At 36.7% G+C, this 25,225-nt stretch overlaps 1 protein-coding gene across 6 annotated transcripts in view; it reads left to right on the forward strand.

Annotated features, from left to right (window-relative positions):
• Window positions 1–219: 219 nt before the first annotated feature.
• The window catches only part of magi3b (membrane associated guanylate kinase, WW and PDZ domain containing 3b), a 137,414-nt gene continuing 112,408 nt past the window's right edge, over window positions 220–25,225 (forward strand). For all 6 annotated transcript variants that reach the window (XM_065279710.2, XM_065279707.2, XM_065279708.2 and 3 more), the window contains exon 1: window positions 220–1,235. In XM_065279710.2, the coding sequence (XP_065135782.2) occupies window positions 926–1,235 (310 nt within the window). In that variant the 5' untranslated portion in view covers window positions 220–925. The remainder of the gene's footprint in view (window positions 1,236–25,225) is intronic.

The following is a 25,225-nucleotide window of genomic DNA, read 5'->3' on the forward strand; positions in this document are numbered from 1 at the left end:
GTTGTTTTATGGTTGCCTAGCAACGTATAGCAATTGAAAATTCAGTCGTCACAAGTGTACGTCTATCAACTATTTAATACGTTTTTTTTTAACAACGTTTAGTTTTTTTTCACCAAAGAAGTTAATAGTTTGGTCGATATAAAGCAGACCATGTCACGGGCCGCGCCGCCGGCTGCTTCGCGTGTGCGCGCCTTGTACATACACACACACTCTCGCTTCATTTGGCAAACACACGCTGCGCGCAACAGTGACAGACGCGACTGGAGATCTCAGAATAACAGCGGCCATTTGAGGCGACACCTGGATGTAAAGTCATCACATAGCATCGTAAATAGATACTATACCGGTTAATTTCTCGAGTTTTGGGGTGAGCTTGACCGTTCAGACACCCGGAATATAGACGCGTCAGTCGCAGGCACGCGCGGAACGGACATTGCGCTTGGAAGAAACCGACTTCGGACGGATGAGATAAAGTGGTTCTTCATACCCGTGAGGCAGTTTTGCTTTCCAATCCGTTTATGCGTGGATTTATCTTACTGTGGTGACGCGCGTATCTCGGGTGCGCGCGTGCGTGTGTGTTTGTCTGGTGCGCGTGGTGATGCTGTGCATACAAACAAACCGTTGTGAACTTAATAGGTAAACAATTTCACTACTGATTTCTTATTTGGCGTCTGACAGGATTATGTAGCCATGTTATTCTCACACATATAACGTTGTTGGGACGTAAACGTGTTTGATTTGGACCCCACATATCTTGAGGAAACTGCTTTCAAACGAGATGGTGATGATGGAGATACAGTAACATGTGCTTGATGCAGATCAACATCGACGCGTCGTCTCCACGCCCGGTAAAGTGAGCGCTCACCGGGGGGAAAGCTTTTAAAACAAGGTTTGCCTTGAAGTACAACCGCACATTGGAGGATAAATGATGTCTAAAACCCTAAAGCGGAAAAAACACTGGACCACGAAAGTGCAGGAGTGCGCCGTGTCGTGGGGAGGTGTCGGGGAGTTTGGAGATGTCGTGGAGATCCTCGGAGGCGCCGAGCACGGGGAGTTCCCGTTTCTCGGTCAGATGAACCTGGATGTGCTGGTGTGTCACATCGGGAGACTGCCGTACTACGGAGATGTGTTGCTGGAGGTGAACGGGACACCTGTCAGCGGACTGACGAACCGGGATACGCACGCGGTCATTCGTCACTTTCGGGAGCCGATCCGCATTAAGACGGTCAAACCAGGTAAACGGGGAAAACTTTGTGTTTTGGTGGTGGCCAATGTGTGAAACTCGGTTGTTCCAAGGGTGAGAGTTTTGACAAAGTGAACCTGCAACATACCAAAGTGATTGCACGTGAGTGCGCGAGCGCGCGCATCTTATAGTATGCTATTATCAAAATGAGACTCAAAAATGAAATTTCTGTATCTTTTTTCATTCTCCCATGCACATTTCCGCTTTCCTCCTGTAGCTTAATTGGTAAAGCATTGGATTAGCATCACAAAGGTCATGGGTTTGATTCCGGGTACCATTTTTGGTCACAAAAACTTTATATTTAAGAGACTGAATTCCAAGTTTCATAAAGATGTACAACAGTGGGCAATGTTTTAAATTTAATTTGGCATTGATTGAAAAACCTTAAGCTGGCATGCACAAATGAGATTTTCGTGAAACTTGGAATATGCCATTTAAAGATCTTCACAGCTCCAGTAAAAGTTTTTTTTTTTATAACATTTTGTGTTTTACATAAGAAAATCAACACTGATTTGAAATGACGTAAGAGTCACAGAATGTTCATTTTTGAGTGAACTATTCTTTTCAAACTAAAGATTTTTTGTTGAAATACACACCGGGAACATAAACAAGTACTTTGCCGAACCATCATTCAAAAGATTCTTTGTTCTCTTGCCCCTAGTGGTTTCACCACATGCCCTGTTTTTGGCTTAAAGTGCTTTTTATGTCAGAAGTTCAGAGTTCGCCCGAGGGCTGCATGGAGGATTGCAAGCGTGCTTCACCGAGCATTTAAATGATAGAGCAGAATTTTTAAGAACCCTGTATCGATCACAAAAAGGGAGTCACCTTTCCACAGGGCACCCTTGTCACTACGGAAAGGTGACTGGTGTGAAGCCGTGATGGAAATGGGGAGGATGTTGTTACCATGGACACAGAATATCTTGGCATTATTGATGGGTCGAACGAGTGTATTCTTAGCAGAAGGAGAGGAGATGCACAATATGTCAGAGAGTTGTTATGGAGATTGGAGAATGTTATTAGCATGTAGATGTGAGAGTCGTTGCCATGGAGAGAGGGTACAGGAGGATAACTAACTGGATGGTTGATTGTTGAATAAATTGTGAGTTTGTGTGAAGAATTACATCAGACGCAGCTGAGGCCCAGCAGTTACTGTATGCAACATCCTGCTTTTATGATAATGACCTCATAACTAATGCTTGGAGGGGGTTGCTCAAATTGGGGACTGGCCTTTAAAACACATGTTTTGTGATTGTCAAGTACGCTAGCCCAAATTTGATTGGTGATGTCTGCTCCAAAAATTTTCTGCAGACTATAAAAAGACAAAGTGGTTGTTTCAAGGAACAAAAACATTTTTGAACCCTTACAACCTTTATTTTTAAGGGTCTACAGTATGTGTGTCTCTATGTGTGAGATGGCCCTGATATATACTGGATCGGTTTTGTTGGAGATCTTTTGAAATACCTCAAGTGTGCTTGGTAACCTTGCTATACTCTCATGTTATTGTGTGCGTACAGTAGTGGATAGATGACTTATCGTTTGCGTTTGTGGATGCATCTCATGCACAGAACTCATATGAAATTTAAAGTGTGTAAATAATAGATAGAGAAGTGAAGTGAGTACAGTATATACAGTATGCAAGGAGAATATAGATAATAACAGGAAATGATGATGCGAACTCTAGCTTTCGTCTCTACCTGCCTTTGCTTTAAACCGGGGGGATGTTTAATATGTTTCAAGCAGTATGTGCTGTTTTTCTGTCCATAACTGAAATATGTTACAGTCTTTCATATTTTTAAAGCAAGTCCAGTAAATCAATTATGCATGCATGATGGTTTTCATCAAGAATTGATGTTGAAATCACTTGATTGCATGGCAACTCATGGTTAAAGAATTGGGCAGATAACACAATGCTGAAGGTTCAAACTCAGGTTCAGTCTTGGGGTTCCTGAGATCTTTATCCTTTATATAAATGATGAAGAAATAAAAATAAATTTTTAGTCTTTAAAATGATAATTGAGATGATCATCAATAACTTTAAATGTAAAAGTCATGTTTTCTGAGAGAGAGAGAGAGAGAGAGAGAGAGAGAGAGAGAGAGAGAGAGAGAGAGAGAGGCAAAAGTTACTTAATTAGTTAATTGCAGCTTTGGTGAAGTCCCCTGTGGTGAAAATCAAGTTTTTGTTGTTGTTTATATTTTTGTGTGGTGTTTTTATGCTTTAAGACAAACCATATGCAAATTATGGATGTAAAGATTCATTGCGTTTCCCTTTAACTCTTTCCCAGCCAGCGTTTTTAAAAAAATGTGCCAGCCATACCAAATTTTGAGCAAAAAGCTGAGATAATTGCATTTTTTTTAAGGACTTTTGATAAATAACAGATTCAGAGCGATTACGAGTTCATACGAGCTCATACTGTTGGACCTAAAGGGTTTCTTCCGGGTTTTATAAGTTGGGTAAGAGCACAACCAGGTGGATAACAGCGGAAAAATGGATTGACGGAAAACTCGTCATTGGCAGGGAAGCGTTTTCTAATGAAGACTTTTTTAATATGTCAAATAAAACTTTGGTGTCCCCAGAGTATATATGTGAAGTTTTAGCTTAAAATATCATATAGATCATTTATTATTTATAACATGCTAAAATTGCCACTTTGTAGGTGTGTCCTTTAAAATGCAAATGAGCTGATCTCTGCACTAAAAATGGCAATGCTGTGGCTGGATAGTGCAGATTAAGGGGCGGTTTTATCCCCTTCTGACATCACAAGGGGAGCCAAATTTCAATGACCTGTTTTTTCACATGGTTGCAGAGAATGGTTTACCAAAAAATATTTACCAGGCTGATTTTTTTCACATTCTCTAGGTTGATCGAAGCACTGGGGACCCAATTATAACAATTAAACATGGAAAAAGTCATGTCCCCTTTAAAGCTGAGATAATTGCGTTTTTGTGAAGGACTTTTGATAGAGATTGGATTCAGAGCGATTATCAAAGCATACAAGTTCATACTGTTTGACCTAAAGGGATGCTTCCAAGTTTTGTAAGTTGGGTAAGGGCACCACCTGGTGAATAATAGTGGAAATATGGATTGCCGAAAAAGCTTGTCATTGGCCAGCCACCAGGAGGGCGATCAAAGAGCCGGCAGCTTCGCTTTCAAGATGTACGAGGCACACCCCTCATAACATGTCATGTATGCATATTAATAAATAAAAAAATAAAAACTTGTTTCTTCAAATCTCAGATTGCTTTTGCTAGACTTTTACTGTATTAAACAGTTAGTGGACTGTATATCATTTTGAAGGAAAATTATTCACTTAATGCCAAATAACTTACTTTTATTCATTTCAAACGTTTATTTATGTTAGCAAGGACTCTTATGTTTTCAGTCATTGCCTAAGTTTGTAGTTCGTAGCAATTCTGATGCATTGTGCTTTCGAAACTTGTATAGTTTCATCTCTCTAGGAGGGCAGCATTGACTGTAATTTAGTACAATTTTTATTTCTTTGATATGGAAATCAGCCAGAGGTTTCAATTCCACAGTTCATATAATAAGAAACTGCAATGCTTTGTCCAAAACAGCGAAACTTTGATTAGAACAAATGAAAGGTTAATTCAGCCTTTCATCTATCCAAAATAAGTATTTCCTCGCATGAAATATCACCTCCTGAGGGCCTACAGACTTATAAAATGTTAAAATGATGGACGCCTAACAGCTCTGTCACTCAAAATTGAAGCAATAACCCCGTCGACTGTTTTAAATTGATGGCATGCCAGGGCATAGGAGGGGGATCTTGTATTTTGAATTTAATGAGCTTATTGAAGGTTTATTTAAAGGTTTCATCAAATATTCCTCTGGGTTCTCGTTTATTTTGATAAATGCTTCTGTTGCATATCAAATTGTGAATCAGCAGTTACTTTAAAGGTGTTAACCGCCGCACATTCAAACGCTCTGTTTGCGGCTCGCTATATTTCATGCTAATGAACAATATATGGGCAGCGTGCCAGCTTATTTTCTTAATAAAGGACAGGCAAAGGTGGCATTGGGGAATTGTGTCTACATAAATAACTCAGGATGGTGATAAACCAGAGAGAGAGAGAGAGAGAGAGAGAGAGAGAGAGAGAGTATTCGTCCCCTTTGTACCGAACATCTCTCCAGTCTCTAATTATCATCGCCGGTTGAGTCTCCGATGGAGGAAAGGACCTTGTGGTATTGTGCACAGGCTACGAATAAACGCATGTCACGCATGTACTAATTAGCTTAATTTTACCGCCGACAGCCTTTAGCAATCAAAAGTATAGGAGGAACAAGACGCATCAAGAGATCGACGAAGAGTATGCATGCCTGCGGCAAAGACTTGATAGTTAGAGACAAGTCAAGAATTCATTCTCATTCTCTTGCTTCATTCTCCAGCTATTCACACTATCTCTAAACTTCCTGTTTCTGTCATTTTAAACATGCTATTGTTGCCAGTTACATATCAAATGAAACAGTCGAGGATGATAGCTAGTCAAAGGCCTGGTGGTTAAAAATAAATGCATTACAACTTATGATGTCACCCAGGGTCTTGCTTAATTGCAGGAGGGGAAAATGCTGTAGCACACAGACCCCCTATAAAAATTTCATACTCGATGTTCGATTGTAAAATTCATTTTTTACGTTGGAGACGATAACTTGCATCATTTTTTACTTTGGGGTTTGTACCTTTTGCATATCGTTAACATGTACTAATACATACTTACACACCAATACGTTTTTTTGCACATATAAGATTAAGGTCTGAACTTACTATAACCATTATTTTTGGAGGATTTAAAAAATATTTCCTATAGAATTATTAATTTTTTTTAGATTATTATTATCATTACCGCAACATGATTTTACATTAAATATATGCATTTACAAACTCATGTTTCGGTAATGAGAACTAAAAAAGTTGTCTAGGTACTATGACAAAAACATTTCAACTTTTATCTGGAGAGAAAAATCATAAAACTGATTACCTGGTAGCCATCTTGAGTGTCATAGTCAATTATGTCCCTTCCAACAATTTATTTTTTAAATGTTAGTTCTTTGAGAGCTTAAACAATGATTGAAAATTGTTGCGGTGGATGAGAAAATTGGTCTTGGACTCATTTATATTCCTTATTATTGTCCGTACCTTTACCAATGATCACCAAATACCACATGTTTCTTTACTGTAAATGTTTATAGTATAACATGCACTGAAGCTTTTTATTTTTTAGATTTTTTAATTATAAATATTTTCATGTCAAAGAACCCAAATCCAGTCATGGACACGTTGTGGTAATGAAAATTTTCCCATTAAATGTGGAAAAAACAACAAAATTGGTTTGTATGATGTCATTTAAAATCATGTGCAAAATAGTACACAAAGAGATGTTTGAAATTTTTTATAAAAATGTTTCATGACACCTCATAAGTCTAATTTTTCGAGAATCACCCACTTAACAATTTTGTGGGGTGTAATGAAAAAGTAATGTAACTAGTAATGTAACTAGTTACTGTTGGCTGGGAGTAATAAATTAAATGAGTAACTAATAAATGATATGTCTTTTTTGAGTAAATAGCCCAACACTTCTCTTTATAAGGTATTGGATACTGATTATGTAACCACATCAACACAAACCTGTACCACCATCTGTGTTTGTAGCACAAGGGATTATACGGTTTTACCTCTAAATGGCACCAGCGTGGCCTTTTCACCCTGTTGCTAATTACCAGCATTAGGGTGGATAAGACTGATGGATTGTGTCCATATAGAGATGGTAAAATGGAGAATGCATGTGTTTAAATACGGACCAGAGATATTCCAGTCACTGATGTTTGGCCGTGAGCAGATTAGTGGGAGGGGCCAATGCGTCAAGGAAGAGATTTATGGTGGGTGTGGTTTTAGAAATGCTGGAATATTTAGCAGATGTTGGGGGTGTGGCTGTTCAACAAGTGACAGATATGCAGTAGAATGAAATAAATGTATGAGGGAGGAGATAATTAGTTCAGGGCTCAGGAATGAGACTCAAAAGACTGAATATGTTTGTGTTTAATGTCTTCATTTTAACTGTATTTCACATCAGGATACTCGGTGGCCAAAAGCACTCGCTGCTTATATGCAACCCTGGACCACAAAGGGTAATTTTTTCTAAATTGTGAGATTTATAGCTGAATAAATAAGCTTTCCTTTGATGTATGGTTTGTTAGTCAAATATGTGAAAATATTTCTATAAAACCTATAAATCTTCTATTTGCCTGTGAAACGTAAAATAAACTTACACAGAAATGACAAAAAGCATGCCGTATAAGTCAAACTGTAAACTTAAAGTAAAAGGTAAATCTGCTTTTGAATGAGTACATCTTCAGGAGATAATAAAGCCATAACATAAAGAAAGATTATCAAAAGAGACAGAGAGGATGTAGACGATGACATGAATTCTCTATGCTTCCTGAGGAAATGTGTCTAAGTAATGCAAGAGTTCGAAGCATCCTTGAAGTTCAGTGGAGTGAAATGTTAAAAGCAGATCTAATGGGAGAAAATGACGTATGATTGACTGATCGATGGGGAAGTGAGGGGGTTGTTTTTTTTTACTTTTGAACCATAAAATCATTTCCAGGTGCTGCTTGCTACAGACGTGCATCATGTATAGCAGACATTTATTGTAAGTTGAGCATGTGTGGTAGTGAAGAAACATACATTATGATGATACATTTTTAATAATATATTTTTGATATTTTTTGGAGCTGTGGCGTGTTGACTTTTCTGATAGGAAAATGCGTTATGCAAGTCTAAATAATGCAGTATTTGATTGCGTTTGTAAAAGCAATTTAAATTATATTAAAATATAATTAAAACCAGAAATTAAAGAACTAACATACATTTCACATTCTTTCTGATCATCATCATCCACACATTAGATAATGTTTATGTGGTCACATTTGTGTGTCAGTTTTTTGCATTGACCTAAGACTTTGACTTAGCATAACACATTGGTATGTACACATCTGCATATATCGATTATTTCGAAATACTGTGCAACTCAATTAGAGCTAAATGCATTAGGTTTTGGACTAATTCAATTTACTTAATGCAAATGACCACTGTTTTGACTGTACTGTATTGCTGTTGGCACATTTTATTGCTTTGAAAAGCTACCAAATCCTTTAAAACTAAATGCAATACCTACATTCCTTTAAAAGGAAAATAACACTACTAGTCTAAAATTTGGGGAAACCAAATGTAATTAGTGTAATTGATTTAATTTGTCTGTTAAACAACAAACAGATCTTATGTTATTTAAAGTTACGAGAAACACATATAATTTAAATAGATTGGTAACACTTTACTTGAAGGGGTGTTCATAAGACCGACATGACACGATATGACACGTGCCATGAACATGAAGGAGATTTTATGCACGTTTATGACAACTGTCATTGTGTGTAATTTGTTCAATTATGTATTTTTAATGCAAAGATGACATGTTGTATGAGATGTCTTTGTTATGACAACCTGACATTAAGCAATACATCATAAAATGATTAATATTTTTCTTGACCTCAACCACAGTGGTACAAATATAATTGGTCATTAAAATGTCATTAAGTGTTAATACTCTTGTCATTATAGTTTAATAACAGCGTCTTGAATATTTTTCTTGACCTCAACCACAGTGGTACAAATATTATTTGTAATTTAAAATGTCATTAAGTGTTAATACTCATCATATAGTTTGATGACATGTGATACAAATATAATTTGTCATTAAAATGTCATTAAGTGTTAATAATCTGTCATATAGTTTAGGGCTGGGTAAAAATATCGATTCATCAATGCATTGCAATTATTTGTTCCTCAATTCAATATCGATTCATCAAATTCATGAATCGATTCAGCCTACCGGCCAGTGGCGGCGCTGTGGGTGGGCAACACTCTAGCGCCCGCTCCCCGAGGTAATTTGATCCGGCCCTTTATGTAGTCTGTGAAAAAGACATCTCTAGAATAAATACATTTAGAATTAAAATAAATGTAGTTGGACAACGGGCCCTACAGTTACGAGTTGATGAGCGTGCATCTGTTACAGCATGAGATGCAGAGCGCGAGTCACGTGACTGGCGCGAGCAGTTTTGTCACGTGTTTATATTCGTGCTTTGGTCCAACGCGAGCCGCTCGCGCCCGCATATCAAGACGCAATGACTGACAGTGGTGAGACCACGGACTCTATAGCTGTTTTAACCTCTTGTATTTCCATCTTACAAAACCGGCTTTTCCGACAGTTGTTGTTTGATATGTCGGCTCAATGATGACTTGCTTATCCACAATTACATTAGATGTCTTAATAAAGGAAACGCATTGAAACGATTAGTGACAGTTAATCACCCATCGCGCCCAACACCTGCACCACTGAACTCGTATCTATCTACTGACAAACATACACCTGATTTTACTGCTCTAGTGAAATCTAAAAGTATAATTTCTCTTATTAGAAGCTAGACTAATGTTTGCCAGTTATTAAGATGGCTGTTGTAGTTTAAATAGGGGTAGTGAAATAATTAGCTTTGACAAAAACAGCATAAAACAATGTTATGTTACATATTGTAAACTTTTTTGTTATGTGTACTAAAGTGAGTAAATAAGTTAAATTCTCAATGAGTGTGATATGGCTCTTATTTACCCCTTTAAATGTAAATTAAAGCATCTTACAGTGCACTTATGTTGTCATGCAGTTTTAAAATACAACATATGAACATGTCTGGATGTAGAAAAAGCCTACTTGGACATGTTACAATGCACTAATTTTGTTGTATGCAGTTTGAAAATACATGTTTGTAGAAAATGCCTATTGTACAATGCACTGATTTTGTTGTTATGGAGTTTAAATATATGAAAATTAAGTCATAATCACTGATATATCTACGGCCCCTTATATGAGATGCTTTTCATGAACTGGCCCCCATGACAAACTAACTGAATAGCCCTGCTCTAGTGAGAGCGTTCAGCATTGTACAAGAAACGCTTTACTAAAACACGCTTTACCAAAACAGCAAGATGGCAAACAGCAGCTGCACTCCGTTCCAAGTCTGCACCAAAAGCTAAAATTAAAATATAGGCTACTCAGGTACTTAATTACTTGTGTATCTACTTATTATTGAATCGATATTGAAGCAAACAAAACAATATCTAATTGAATCGAATCGAATTGAATCGAAGCCTCAAGAATCGGAATCGAATCGAATTGTGAAATTCCTAACAATACCCAGCCCTAATATAGTTTAATAACAGCGTCTTGAATATTTTTCTTGACCTCAACCACAGTGGTACAAATATTATTTGTCATTAAAATATCATTAAGTGTTAATACTCTGTCATATAGTTTTATATAAGCGTCTTGAATATTTTTGTTGACCTCAGCTACAGTGGTACAAATTTAATTTGTCATTAAAATATCATTAAGTGTTAATACTCTGTCAAATAGTTTTATAACAACATCATTAATATTCTTCAGTTCATAATGTTTTTTTAAGTTTCCGCCATGTGTAAATCAATCATTCAATAATAATAATAATTAAAATTTATAATTATATTTTATTGCATTTGAAAACCGAATCACCTAAAATTAAATGAAAACAGTACAATAATTAATAAAATTTTTGTTAGTTTTTTTTTCTATGTCAGAAATTTCAGAACCCTCTGTGTGAGGAAGAACAAGTTCTGTTAGCTGTTTATGTATTATGCACATACATTAAGTTAAGTATAATATTTTGATGTATGCGTTGCATTTTGTTAAGGTATTTAAAATTATTTGACATATTATTATTAACACTTGTTGTTTCTTAAGTTTGATAATTATTCTGCTATGTCATGTATGTTTATGACAGATTTATAACAAGTTTTGATGTAATGGTTTATCTCAAGTTGTCATAACAAAAACATTTCAAACAATGTCATCTTTGCATTAAAAATGACATAATTGAACATATGACACTTAATGACAGTTGTGCATAAAATCACGTGTCATGTCATGATTATGAAGGTGTCATGTCAGTCTTATGAACACCCCTTCAAGTAAAGTGTTACCAATAGGGGTACTATCCAAAATTTGAGAAGTGTATATTTTTGAGAGCATATTTATTTATTTATTTTGAACTGTAGTTCTGTCACTACAACATAAGACTGAAAACCCGTGTGAAAAAGTCGGCTCGGAGGTTACTCACTGTTGTGGTTAACACAGAGACAGACGCAGTGCCAGGCTAATTCAAATAGCATCACATTTCTTTCCCACAGTGCCCTGTTGCACGAGATGAACAACAGTTGGCCGTGCGAACAGTTGCTGCTAATGCTGGAGAGCTAAGTGTGTGGTGACGTGTGTGTGTAAATATTAATGACATACTAGAAAATGTGTTTACACAGCTCTCTTTGTAGTGGCATGGTACATTTGCAAATCCAGTCAGCATTCAGTCCCTGTCCTCCACACTTGCCAGCGACCGTGTTTATCCTGACAGTGCAGAATAAAGATGTCCGGGGTGACTTGATGTCGAAGTGTGAAGCTGTGCGACACCAGTCAAAACTGCACATTGATGAGTGTTGTTGTAGCTTAGTTGGTAGATCCTTGCGTTAGCAATGCAGAGGTCATGGATTCGATCCTCAGGGAATGCACATGCTGATAAAATGCACAAGTAGCTTTGGATAAAAGCATCTATGCGTAAATGATATAAAGTGTTTTTACATTTGAAAATATTTTAGTCTTTAAAGGATGGCATTGTAGCTCAAACAGATGGATGGTTCGGAGTGGGTGGATTCGTGTCCCCCTGACATACGTTTTTCTCTTCATTTCCTTTTCGCTTTTCCTGTTTTTCTCTCACACACATACACATTATGGACTATCTAGGGATTATGGAGTATTATGTAAGCTCCCCATGCAGACGTCCCCATGAGGACATGGATTTCTGCTTGCCTGCAGTAATCCAGCGTGACCGTAAATACGACAAGACTGAAATGATGTGGAAGGGCAGCAGAGGTCACAGGACACGCGTGGGTCTCAAACCGCCAGTAAAGGACTGATAGACTGATGGTTATAAAACTACAGTACACTACAGGGACCATCTTCTTGTATACAGGGTTTGACAAAGTCAAAGCACATACGTTCAGCAACAAATTTAGGATTGAAGTTATTATTTATGCTGTAAACAGATGGTATCTCACTATGCTTATGAATGTGCTTAATAGCATAGCTGTTTTACGTATACATATAAAGGTTAGACAATTCGAAAAATGAATTTGTCGAGCTAGGCGGTATATTGAGTTTTGGTAATATTTCTTTATTTTTTCCCAGTGTTATGAGACAAAACCGTCTATATTGATAAATCGTCTATATATGATATGACCCCCCCCCATTTTTGGCAACAGAAACTCTACCAGAAATGTACACTGATGTCAGATTCGCTTGCATGTTGTGCAGCTTTATATTTTCAAACAACTGTTTTTTGGACAGTGTTTAGATGAATCAAGGACTAGGGCTTAGATATATTAGGACATTAAAGTAGTTTTACAAACAAACCTTACACAAACCATACTGGAGTGGTCACGGTGTGCATCTTGACCCAAAACAATGCCACTGATATATGTTAAGAGATGTCAGTACAAGGTGTTTTGAAATGAAGGCAGCTCAAACATGCATTTTAGTCTGCCCTGTCCGGTAAACCGCCCTACAGTGTTTTTAACTCATTCCCCACCAGCCATTTTTTGAAAAGTTGCCCGCCAGCATTTTTTTGTGATTTTCACAAAAGTTTCACAAAATGCCTTCCAGGAAATGATCTTCTAAAAATATATAAACATACAAATATATCAAATGAAAGAACAGACCTTCTGCTTTAAAACAAACAAATAAACAAACAAACTAAACGGGAAAAAAACGTTTCATCCTATCTATATTTTTTCTCTGCTTATGAACTCTTAAATATGGGCGTTTTTCTTGAAAAATACAACTTTTTTAAGCAAAAAGCTGAAATAATTGCATTTTTGTGAAGGAATTTTGTTAGAGATCAGATTCAGCATGATTATGAAAACATACACGGAGTTTAAAATTAGTAAATAATTTTTTTGCTTCAGTTTTTTTTATAAATTGGTTAAGAGTGCCATGTAGTGGATAATCACGGTATTACAGATTAACATAAAACCTAATCAGGAACACGTTTTTTATGCAAATGTTTTCTCTTAATTAATAAAGGTGATTGTAAGATCTCATGATTAGGGTTGCAAAATCTAGAGTTGAAAATTTTCAAGGCAGGAAACCTTCCATGGGAATTAACGGGAAAATTTGGGAATTCATGGGAATAAACTGGGAATTTTATTTCAAAATGTCCATCTTTGCATTTATTTACATAAATTACATTTGTTTGTTTAAAACTTTATATAGTGCTTTGTGTAAGCTAGTGTGCAACAACATTGTACCATTGTAAAGACAAATACACTGACTGAGAAAACATTGAGGTGAGATATTTAAAAAACGTACCAAAAATTATAATAGACATTTTGATAAATCCTGAACCTTACGCTCATCAACCCTGCATTTATCTGATCAAAAATCCTTCAGAATTCATTCATATTAGTATGATTTCTGAAGCATGTTGATCAAATAAATCCAGGCTTGATGAGCTTAAATATCAGGATCCTTTAAAATTTGTATTACCTTGCATGGATTTCTGCTTATGACAAAACTTATGGTATAATTATATAAATTGCCCTAACTTTTCATATAATTCCCATAAATTGCCATGAACTTTCCAATTTGGAATATCCAGATTAAGTTCCTATGGAAAGTGTCTTGAAATATATCGGAAACTTTCCTCCATTTTGCAACCCCACATATAAGGCTTTGACTCGCAAGAAACATTTATTCCACTTTCACTTATTCAATACTGAGATATTTAACACATATCGACATTCATCTCCAAATCATTTGGAGTTTACATCCAGACAACTACATCACATTCTTCTTATCTCTGAACTTAAACAGTGACAGAATGTGGTAACATAGGAGTGTGCCACATTTTTTTTTTGCTGAGGTTTGCATATGGTGGTTTGTCCTCAATGACAGCTTTCCTAAAATGATATCCTTTTATACTAGGAAATACCAATATATTTGTTGCAGTTTACAGCACCGCAATGTATTGCAACATATCGCACAGGGACACCTAAACTGGGATACGCATCGTACCACAAGATTCTTGATAATACATAGTCCTAATGGTAACCGCTTGAAACACAGTAACATCTCAGAGTTTACTGTTTTAAGTCACTCATACAGTTAAATACCGTAAAGTTGTTTATCTTTGCCTGCATGCATTCCTTTTTATTTTTGTTAAATCATGATGCATCACATGCTGCGGAGCACCTGGACCTCCTCTGAGGCTATGGTTTGTTTAGAAGCACGTGCGCGTGACCTTGTCTTCATTTAGACACGGCTGACTGCGGCCGAGATCCATACCATTCGCTGGCGTTCAGTCAAAGCATACTTAATATCTTCCCAAACAATTACAGACCTCAGCAGAAAATGCCCTTATGTTGTGATAAATGGTGCATTACGCTGTTGTTCTGTATGCATCTTAATAATCAATTCAGTTTATGGACGTTTGCTCTAGCCATAGACCATTAGTGCAGACGCTACAGCACTTTTAGGTACGACTTATATTATGTTGCTGATGAAACTATACAGCAGCATCTGTGCTATTATTACAACTTTCTGCAGTATAAAGAGATATGCGGTCTCCAACAGATACTTTTAGTATAAACTCGTACTCCATGCTTTACCTGATGATGTCTCTAATAGATCAGAGCTTTACTCAAAGCTTGTTTTTTTACTGTGACCCAGTTTACACCTGGTTATCTTAACAGCAAGTAAACAACAGCATTATTAGAAATTGAAATTGTTAGGAAACTTGATTGAATTTGTATCTTTCTGTAATTCTGTAAGCAATAACGTGAATATAAAATGATTCCCAAATCTTTGACTATTAAAACCATGTTTTATGAGCATCCTTGCCAGACCGACTTGGCAACATTGGGGTTAACCCAGTAGTTCTCAAAATGGGGGGGGGCAAGCACGAGATGGTGGCACATGGCATTAGTTTTATAACAATCTTAAATGTCATTAAACTAAAAACTATTTCAGTTTTTCTATTTTGTGTGAAGCCTGTGTGAAGATTTTGTATTAAAGGACTGAAATATATCCACCAACAGAAGCCAAGTGATGGCTTTCCAAGAAAAATCACACAGATGCACAAGAGCATCTTCAGTATGCCTGGTGTCAAAATGCAGCGGCATGCTGATGTAATGTGATTTGTGCAGAAAATCTCACTTTAAATCTCGACAAAATCCAATCACAAGCGGTCGCTTGAGATACCAGACAGATGGTGTTTTATCAAAATTGCAGTCTGTCATGTATCAACACTTGCGACAGGATCATTTGCAACGCATGTTACCATTCATTATTACACGGCTCTCTGGAATGCTTGATTCTGATTGGTCAGTTGAGACATTTGCAGGTTCGTTCTTTTCAAATAATAACCGCTCCAAAGTAATAACGCATAGCCGGTACTACTTGTACGAGTAAAATCGCTCCGCGCCAATAAAGATTACTGTTTGGCGCCATCTTGTGACAAACACTGGACAACCACGACAAGACACAGACAGCTTACTGAGACTGAACTTGACAAAATAGAGCATGACAGCTACGAAGCCAACACACAAAAAAATACAGAATGGGCATTAAAACTTCTCAAAGACTGGCTAAAAGAGAAAAAATGGAGACAGACAAGTATGAAGCAGAGGATCTTAATAAGGTATTACGATCATTTTATGCATCTGTGCAAAGTTTCGCGGAAGGATAAAAATGTTAATTTAAAACAAATATGCCAATAAAATGTTTCAAATTCATATTCATGTCCAGTTTCTTTCTTATGTGGCAAGTAGCCGCTTCGCGTCGGGTCCTGATCACACTGTCGGGGCTTATTTTCCAATAACTACCGGCTGCCTCTACATTATTCCTTACTTACATTGCATTGGCTTTTTTAATGATGATAACGCTTTATCTAAACATCTCCTTATAAAGAAATCAGAACAGAGATACTAAAGGGGCGTGTACACCAAAGTGTTAAACACGGCTGGAAATGCCAGGCAGATGCCAACTGTGGGCGCTTGCCAGTGTTTCTTCAGCTGGGTGCTTTGGTTGCTATTCTGTTCTGTTTCAGTCATTGTACTATGTGCCGGTTGGTTATTGTGGTGTTTATCCCGCCCCTACTGCATTGTGATTGGACAGCTTAGTGAAATTGACGAGCTGAGCGTTTCACCCAAACATGGCGTTTTTGAAAAGCACCGCAATTCCATTGGCAACAATTGAAAGGCGTAAACGCCTTGGTGTACACACCTCCTTACTAATTATTCGCTTCATAAAATATATTTAGCTTCCTTGACAATACAACTATAAACAGGATTTGGATTTACAAGGGGTTTCACGCCCTGCAACTGTAGTTTCACACACTGATCAAGAATGTTTACAATCCATTCTCCAAACAAGTCAGACCTGAATGAAAGATGAGCAATGCAAGTATATTTGTTGCTAGATCACATACTTCATCGTATCGATGAGTTTCAAACACACCTCACAGGCAGAGCGAAAATAAAAACAATACACTCTGCAGGAGCTCTTCCCATTAAAACCTTCAGGATGTTTAATGGTTAACCGATCAGAAGCCCCATTGACTTCAATAGGAAAAAATTATACTATGGAAGTCAATAGTGCTTCTGATCGGTTTAGTTACAAACATTCCTCAAAATATCTTCCTTTTGTGTTCATCAGAACAAAGGAATGTATACCGGTTTGTAACAACATGAGAGTGAGTAAATGATGACATAATTTTTTTTTTGGGCGAACCATTCCTTTAACTCATTCCCGCCAGCCTTTTTTTTTGAAAAGTTGCCCGCCAGCATTTTTTGTGATTTTCATAAAAGTTTCACAAAATGCCTTTTCTTTTAAAAATATATAAACATACAAATATATAAAATGAAAGCTTTCAAACAAACAATAAACAAACAAACAAAATGGGAAAAAAAACGTTTCATCCTATTTTTTTCCTCTGTTTATTAACTCTTAAATATGGGTATTTTTCTTCAAAAATAAAAAATTTTGAGCAAAAAGCTGAAATAATTGCATTTTTGTGAATTAATTTGATTAGAGATCAGATTCAGAATGATTATCAAAACATACACGGAGTGAAATATAATAAATAATGTTTTTGCTTCAGTTTCTTTAATAAATTGGGTAAGAGCGGCATCTAGTGGATATTCACGGTATTACAGATTACCATAAAACTCATCAGGAACACGTTTTTTCAGGCAAATGTTTTCTTTTATTTGATAACTCGTCAATGGCGGGGAATGAGTTAAAAGTAGTCAATATCACTTATGCTGAGTTTACACCAAACGCGGTTTGGGCGTCAAAATCGCGTCTACCGCACGGGGTTTGCCGCTTGAACAATTTGGATGCATTCGCGGAGTAGACGCGCGGAAAAAGCAAGCATTTGACGCGCGTCAGAGCCAAACTCCGCTTCTTGTGGGAGGGGCAAGTGCTATGCGGTTGTCTGTTTGCAAAATGACTGATGTTGATTGTGCATTTATCGAGAGAGTTACCAGTTTGTATTTGGTAACCTTACTATGGGGAAAATAAACGACACGGGTCGATAAACGTCACGTGACTCAAACGTGAAGTGTGTATTACAATTACCAGGTTGCCCAATGTCCTCACTGACACTCTTCCAAGCGAGGTCCTTTTTATTCCTGTCTCCTCTATAGAAATAAGAACTTGTGTCGTATAGCTCCGGGTGTCTGCTTATGGACAATATCAAGCCTTGGTTGAATGAGTGACTCCGGGCGGGGCTGCCACCACAGCAGCAAGCAGGCTCCTGATTGGTTAACGCGGCGCGAAATTCCGCCAAAGTTCAAATTTTTCAACTCGGGCGTCAGCCGCAAATTCGTGTGAACCGCAAGATGCACAAAAAGCACCATTCGCGCTTACCGCGCGTACCGCGCACAACGCTCAATTCGCGGCTTTCGCCCGAGCTTCACGCGCGAAAGAGGCGGAAACGCATCTTCCGCGCCGCGCCGAACGCCTCTTCCGCGCCGCGGGACCTCCTGACGCGCGTCAACGCGTCTTCACATTGACTTAACATTGAAATCACTCGCGCTTCACGCCTCTACCGCGGTTGGTGTAAATGCAGCATTATGCTTCAGTTTTCTGAAAGCATAGTTTTGGGTTCAACACTAGACCGTACTAGATTAAAGCTAAGTAAATGTTTATTATTTTTAGAGGAACCTTTCATTGAATGCATTCTGAATTCTTGATGATAATGCAGATGTAAATCTTTAACAAGGTTTTGACCTAAAATGTTGCCCATCAGTAACGAAGCCAATTTTGTAGCCAAAATACAATGGGGTATTTGGCAATTAACAATGGCATACGATCTGCATAATGAACCTGCATCATTAGATATGGGCTGTAACAGATGAAAATATAAGCACGAGTAAGCACAAAGGTTAATCTGTTTTCATCAGTGTCTGTTAATGCACTGTTTAAAGGTGGACAGCATGCTAAAGATACAGTCAATTTGTAGCCCTTATTATGCAGCCATTTATTTTTAAGGATGTAGATTCGGTTTCTTCTCCACACAATAAATCCTAATACGCATTTAGGCACTTAAGCTGCTATTAAAATGAAAGATATACCAGACGATATTAAGTCAAAGCATATAAATGCTTTCAGGTTTTCAAATTTTGTGTGCTTAGTTAAATCTAAGAAAAGGTTTAGTATAATTTGCTTGCATACTTATATTATGATAATTTGTTATACAAACCAAATTTTCAAGTGTAGGGTCTAGTTTTGGGCACACGTAGGTGTATGAAAAACGATCTAGAATCGTACTTTAATTTATGTACATACATAAAGATGAATATCTTATCTCTTTTATCATGTAATACAGTATTGGCTTTAAGGATGGTGCTTTTCTTGGTGGCTTGATTCAATGAGATTATAGCAGAGCATCAGGTGACGTTAGACTTGTGTCATGATGTTAAGATCTGATTTTGATTGATTCAGATGTCTGATTGGACTATCAGGTTTCATAGTATGTCATTAAAGCCGGACTCTTTTAGCGGGAATGGGCTCTCAGCAGTTATACTCATGGGACTGCAACAGAAAGGCTGTGATCTTGCGAAAAGGATTGCACAGCTGTTTTAACATTTTTTTTCTGCTTTCTTTATGAATGTACTTCTGTATTACTGTTTCTAGTTTCTAGTTCTACCTTAAATTGTGTGGCCTGTTGAGGAAAGATATATATATATATATATATATATATATATATATATATATTAGAATAATAGTAAATTATAAAATAACACAAATATAAATATTATTGGGGCGTACACACCAAATGCGAATTCAATGGTTTGTGCGAGTAGATTACATACAAAGTCAACGCAAAACGCGAATAGGAATTGCGCGAATTGGGTGGCACTATTGCTGCGAAAATATGCGCTATTCGCCTCAAACCATTTTCGCAATAAAGCGTAAAGTTAAAATCCCATAATTAATGACCATCACAATTTTATATTTTAACATCTTTTATGTATTTATCCCTTGTCTAGAATTTCAAAAAAAGATCAGGGTTTGAGGTTTTGAAGGAGATACCATCTATTCTGGGCTCATATTGGCTGTTTTATTGTAATTTTTTGGTCCAAGTCACCTATTTTAAACAATTTTAAGAGAAAACAATTGCATGAAAAAATTACGTATTCGCAATGAGTTTTTATGGTAATCTTTAATACTGCGATTATCCACTAGATGGTACACTTACCCAATTAAAAAAAATGAAGCAGTTTTTTTTATACATTTTACACTCTGTGTATGTTTTGATAATCGTTCTGAATCTAATCTCTAACAAAATTTCTTCACAAAAATGCAATTATTTTAGCTTTTTGCTACAAAATATTTTTGAAGAAAAAATATTTAATAGTTAATAAGCAGAGAAAAAATATAGATAAAAAGTATAGATTCCCTGTGAACCGGAAGTCCGATCGGTTTTACTTCCATGTTGTGACGTATTTAAAACGAATGAACGAATGAAACGAATATCACGTGAAGACATAAGTGGGCGTGGTTTGTGTGTTCCACTGTGCTTTGATTGGCTATAGAAAAGTAGGCCTTTCTTTTAGAAATGGCAGCAGGCTGACAGGTGGAGGGGGCGGAGTTAACAGATGCTCCAACCTAAGCCATCTAACTGATGTCATCAGAGAATGTTCGCCACAATAGGTCAAAATTACTTTTTCAGATTTTGATTGAAGTTAGGGCTGGGCGATATTCTGGATTTTTTCGTATTTACGTTTTTATGCATTTTTTATTTGATTCAAATCAGGGAATCAAGATTTTGAATGGAAGTTTGTTACATTAGATACATATTTTTCCAAATCTTTCAGAGACCCCATTTAGAGTACATAGTTTAAACATGAAGCTATCCAGATGCCCGCCACCTTGGTTCATTTTGGGGGTAAGAAAGTATAGCGTTTCCCTTCAACCCTGAAAACATGAAAGACAGTGGAAGAGCAAATGATGGACCCTAGGGCCATTGGTTTTGAGATGGAGGTCTGGTGTGACCTTATTATTTCCCAAATTTTTTCTGCTCGCTATCTCTCCTTTGCCCTCCTTCCTCTGGGTTTCTCGCCAAACTGTTTCTATTATTGGTCAGCGCTCACGTTGAGCCATCAGATGCTACCGTCTGACCCAAAGTGGCAGTAGCAGCCTATATAGCTCGTTCTCTCGTTTTCCCTCTCTCTTTGACCCATCATTCTTCCATTTAATCAAAATCCCAGCTTATATTATAGACATATTGGATTTCGAAACCCGCTCACGAGTGTTTACAGTATGTGTATGTGGTTATCGCATCTCTCCCAAAGTCAAGTGGTCTTCTCATTGTGGTTGTTGCTATGGGTTACGTCCCCTCCGGGCGAGTCAGAGGCCAGTGGTGCTGAAAAGATTGGAGGCTGTTTTCATGAGGCTTAGTGTGTGGATGTGTCCGTTCTTGTTTTATATGCTTGAATATGGTGTTGTATTGAATACTTAAGGGTAGTTTGTGGTCATACAGTGCTTAACATATTTATTTATCTGTCTCACAGACCATCCAGCATCATGAAAGCGCTTTAATGCTGACTCTGCTGAATGGAATGTCAAAATTAATTTTAGTTTTTATTCCCAAATTTGAGTCGGCACATTCAACCTCTTTCAGAAGTCAGAAATTAATTCCGTGTAACATTCAATCTATTTTTCTATTAAGGATTGCAAGTAAATAACTGTAATTGGGCACCTGAATACGAAATAATAAAGCATTTTCTGCCTTTTTTCTGAAACAGTACATTTTATATTTAAGCATTAGAAATACTACTGTGACTGAAGAGTTTACACATAGCGCTGTATTGAATGAAACATAAACAATTGATTTTGTTAATCACCAATACGATTAGGGAACTAACCATACATTGGGTGGGACGGTGGGTGGTGCTCTAATAAATTTGTTAGCACTGTAAATATTGACTGATTATCAACTGGATGAATGTTAATGGTTTGATTCAGACAGTATTAATATTGCATGTTGTTATTGCCAATGTATATGTGATTTGTTATACCTATTATTTTTACATCGCTCAGAATGCTTAAGGGCATGCCTGTAGTTTGTATGGATTTTTGTGTTCATAAATGAATGTAAATGTTTAATGCAAGAGTTTTATTTGTGCCTTGTTATGTGATCGTACGCAATGACTGAATTGGGAATACCATACATGTATTTTCTACCATTTGCTGCAGTCTACAGTATGTATAGTGTGCACATTATGTACGTTTTCCCAGATGACCTAATACAATGACCAAAACAGCCTACAGCCCTGTATCCCAGAATGCAATGCGGTTGAATTTTTTACACTTTTGGTAGATGCTATCGTCCAAAGAGACTTATAGTGCATTGAATATATATATATATATATATATATATATATATATATTTCCTTTATTATCAGTAAAGTGTGTCCCCAAGGTCATGAAGCCAACACAGAAGTGATTTAAACTGCAATTCATCAACTGGCCACTAGAGGTTGGCTCATATTTTAATTCCCAACTTTACAACAGAAATAAATGTTTACCGCCTGGTACAAAATGTGTTTTTGGTCTATATAGCTAATTTTGACCTTCATGACAACTGTGAGGGGGGTGAATTTTTTTGTAACTCGTCCATTTAAATTATATTAAGCTTTAAAGTTCTGCATAATTAAGGGTGTGGCCAATTGAGTGACGGGTGAACTGTTACTGCTGTCACTACCGTCACGCTAGGCGGGCGTGGTTTCAGCAACAAGGCATTTCAGCTCCACCCAAATCCTGCCTCCTTGACGGTGACGCGCTGCCAAGATAGCGATGCCATGCATTGCCAACTCTAGGCTTAACAAGCCAGCCTTTTTTTGAAAAGTTGTCCGCCAAAAGTTTTCTGCTTATAAACTCTTAAATATGAAAACTCTTAATTTTTTTAGCAAAAAGCTGAAATAATTGCAGTTTTGTGAAGGAATTTTGTTCAGATCAGATTCAGAATGATTATCAAAACATACACAGAGTATAAAATTAATAAATAATTTTTTGCTTTAGTTTTTTTATAAATTGGGTACACTCTAAAAATGTCTGGGTTAATTTTGACCCCAATGAGTAAATATTGGACAGAACACCGCTGAGTTAAAATTGACCCAATGCTGGGTTGTTTTAACCCAACTGCTGGGTTATTATACACAGTGGTTGCATAACATCAACCCAACATAGGTTAATTTTGAACCCAGCATGGGGTAATTTTTAACCCGCATGTGTTCTGTCCAATATTTACCCATAATGGGTCAAAAATTATCCAGCTATTTTTAGAGAGTAGTGGATAATCATGGTATTACAGATTACCATAAAAACTCATCAGGAACACGTTTTTTTCAGCAAATGTTTTCTCTTAATTGACGAGATAACTCGTCAATGGCGGGTAACGAGTTTAAAAAAAGCTCTTCATAAATCTATGGGTGACATCACAGATACCACGTCCATATTTCTGTCCTACACTGTAAAAAGTGAACGTTGAAACTTAAAAAAAATACTTCAATTGGTTACACATAAAAAATTAAAATCAACATAAATTGAAAAATTTAAGTTGATAAATACATTAAATTTTTTTTTTAAAGTGATAACAATAAAGTTATATTATAGATTTTTTTTTTAAAGTAGATCTAACTTTGACTTTTTACAGTGTGGGTTCGAAACCATGACTTTACTTTTCCAGGAGGAATTTTTTGTATTTTAATATCTCTTTTTTATCATTTTGTAGTTTTTTAAATGTATTTCGAGTAATGGACCCTCACTGAATTCAACACCTGGAGGTCATGTGTCTGCAATCTAGCACATATCTTTAGGCAACAGTAGGTATTTCATCTGTATAGTATGACATAACCTGTACAGGTGTGCATGTGTTTATGATAAAGGTATGGCAAGATTTTTCTTTGTTGGGAATGAATGTGTACAAGACAACTTTGCCTACTTCTGTCTACATCTGTGCATAGCCTGCTACAGAAAACCGGCTTGGCCTGTTCCTACAATCTGTGTATTTTGTGGGAGTCTCTTCTTCCACTTGCATAAATTCGAAAACAATGAGTTGGCAAGACAAATTTTTGTGTAAAACATTTTGGAATTTTCTCTTTGTTGTGAGATAACTGTAAACCGCCTGTGTCAACAAGAAAATAATCAACTTCATGTGTTTCATTCCCTGCAGGTGTTTAGGTTTGTTCAACATTTTTAGCACGGCGACAGAATAGAATATGGTTATCAGCTGTGTTTTAAAGCACTGGAGGTGCTTGCATTGACAGTTCGGTAATAAGCGAGATATTTGGTACCCAAAATTCCTCATTTGATGCTTTTTGAGAGTGAGTTTGATAGACCTGTATTGTGAACAAAAGCATCACACAGAACACACGTGAGACAGGACCTGTATGTCATCATATACTGTAGTTGTAGATGTCGCTATTTTTCACAGATGGTGTTCCCAAAAGTTTTGTGGTATTTGCACAATCCAAATGCCATGGTGTACACCAGGGGTCTTCAGTCCTGTGCCTGGAGGGCCGCCGTCCTGCAGAGCTTTGCTGCAACCTTCATCAAACACACCTGCATGGGATGACTTTGATTTGCTGGTTCAGATGTGTTTGAACAGGGCTGTAGATAAACTCTGCTGAACAATGACCATCCTAGTAGCTGTTATAAATGAAAGTACATACAGAAAAAAAACATTCAAAAGATGTGACAAATGTACTTTTGAACTGCCATGATTGGACTTGTTCATAAATTAACATTGTAGGTAATAATGAGACTTTTTAGTGTTATTCAGGTCATCTGTGATTATTTATTTTAGTCTAAGTCACTATGGTTACAGTTTTATGACTTTTACACAAATAAAAAGGGGCTTTTTTGTTCTTACCGACAAGCCACTCCTGTAAGTTATTGTAGGAACAGGACCTGTTAATAAATATAGTTGTCAGTTTCATTTCCCTATTGTGGTAATGTAGCTTATAGCTTGCATTGATAATTAACCCTCATAAGACCCGATTTTCCTGTATGTTATAGTCCCTTGGGGGTAAAAATGACCCCAGAGATTAAAAGAGTGATTACAAAAAATACATAAATTTTTAATGATACAAATGATATATTCCCATCTATACATTAATGCTGTGTTTTAGGAGATATGAAGTACTTTTATACCCCTTTACCACTCAATTCATCAATAACACCATTAGCTTGCCTGAAAAATATACATTTTTTATGAAAAATTCATAATCTAGATCAAATAAATTTTGATCTAAATTTTGATCTTAG

The sequence above is a fragment of the Paramisgurnus dabryanus genome, chromosome 7 (genome assembly GCF_030506205.2).
Source record: "Paramisgurnus dabryanus chromosome 7, PD_genome_1.1, whole genome shotgun sequence".
NCBI classification, from domain to species: Eukaryota; Metazoa; Chordata; class Actinopteri; order Cypriniformes; family Cobitidae; genus Paramisgurnus; species Paramisgurnus dabryanus.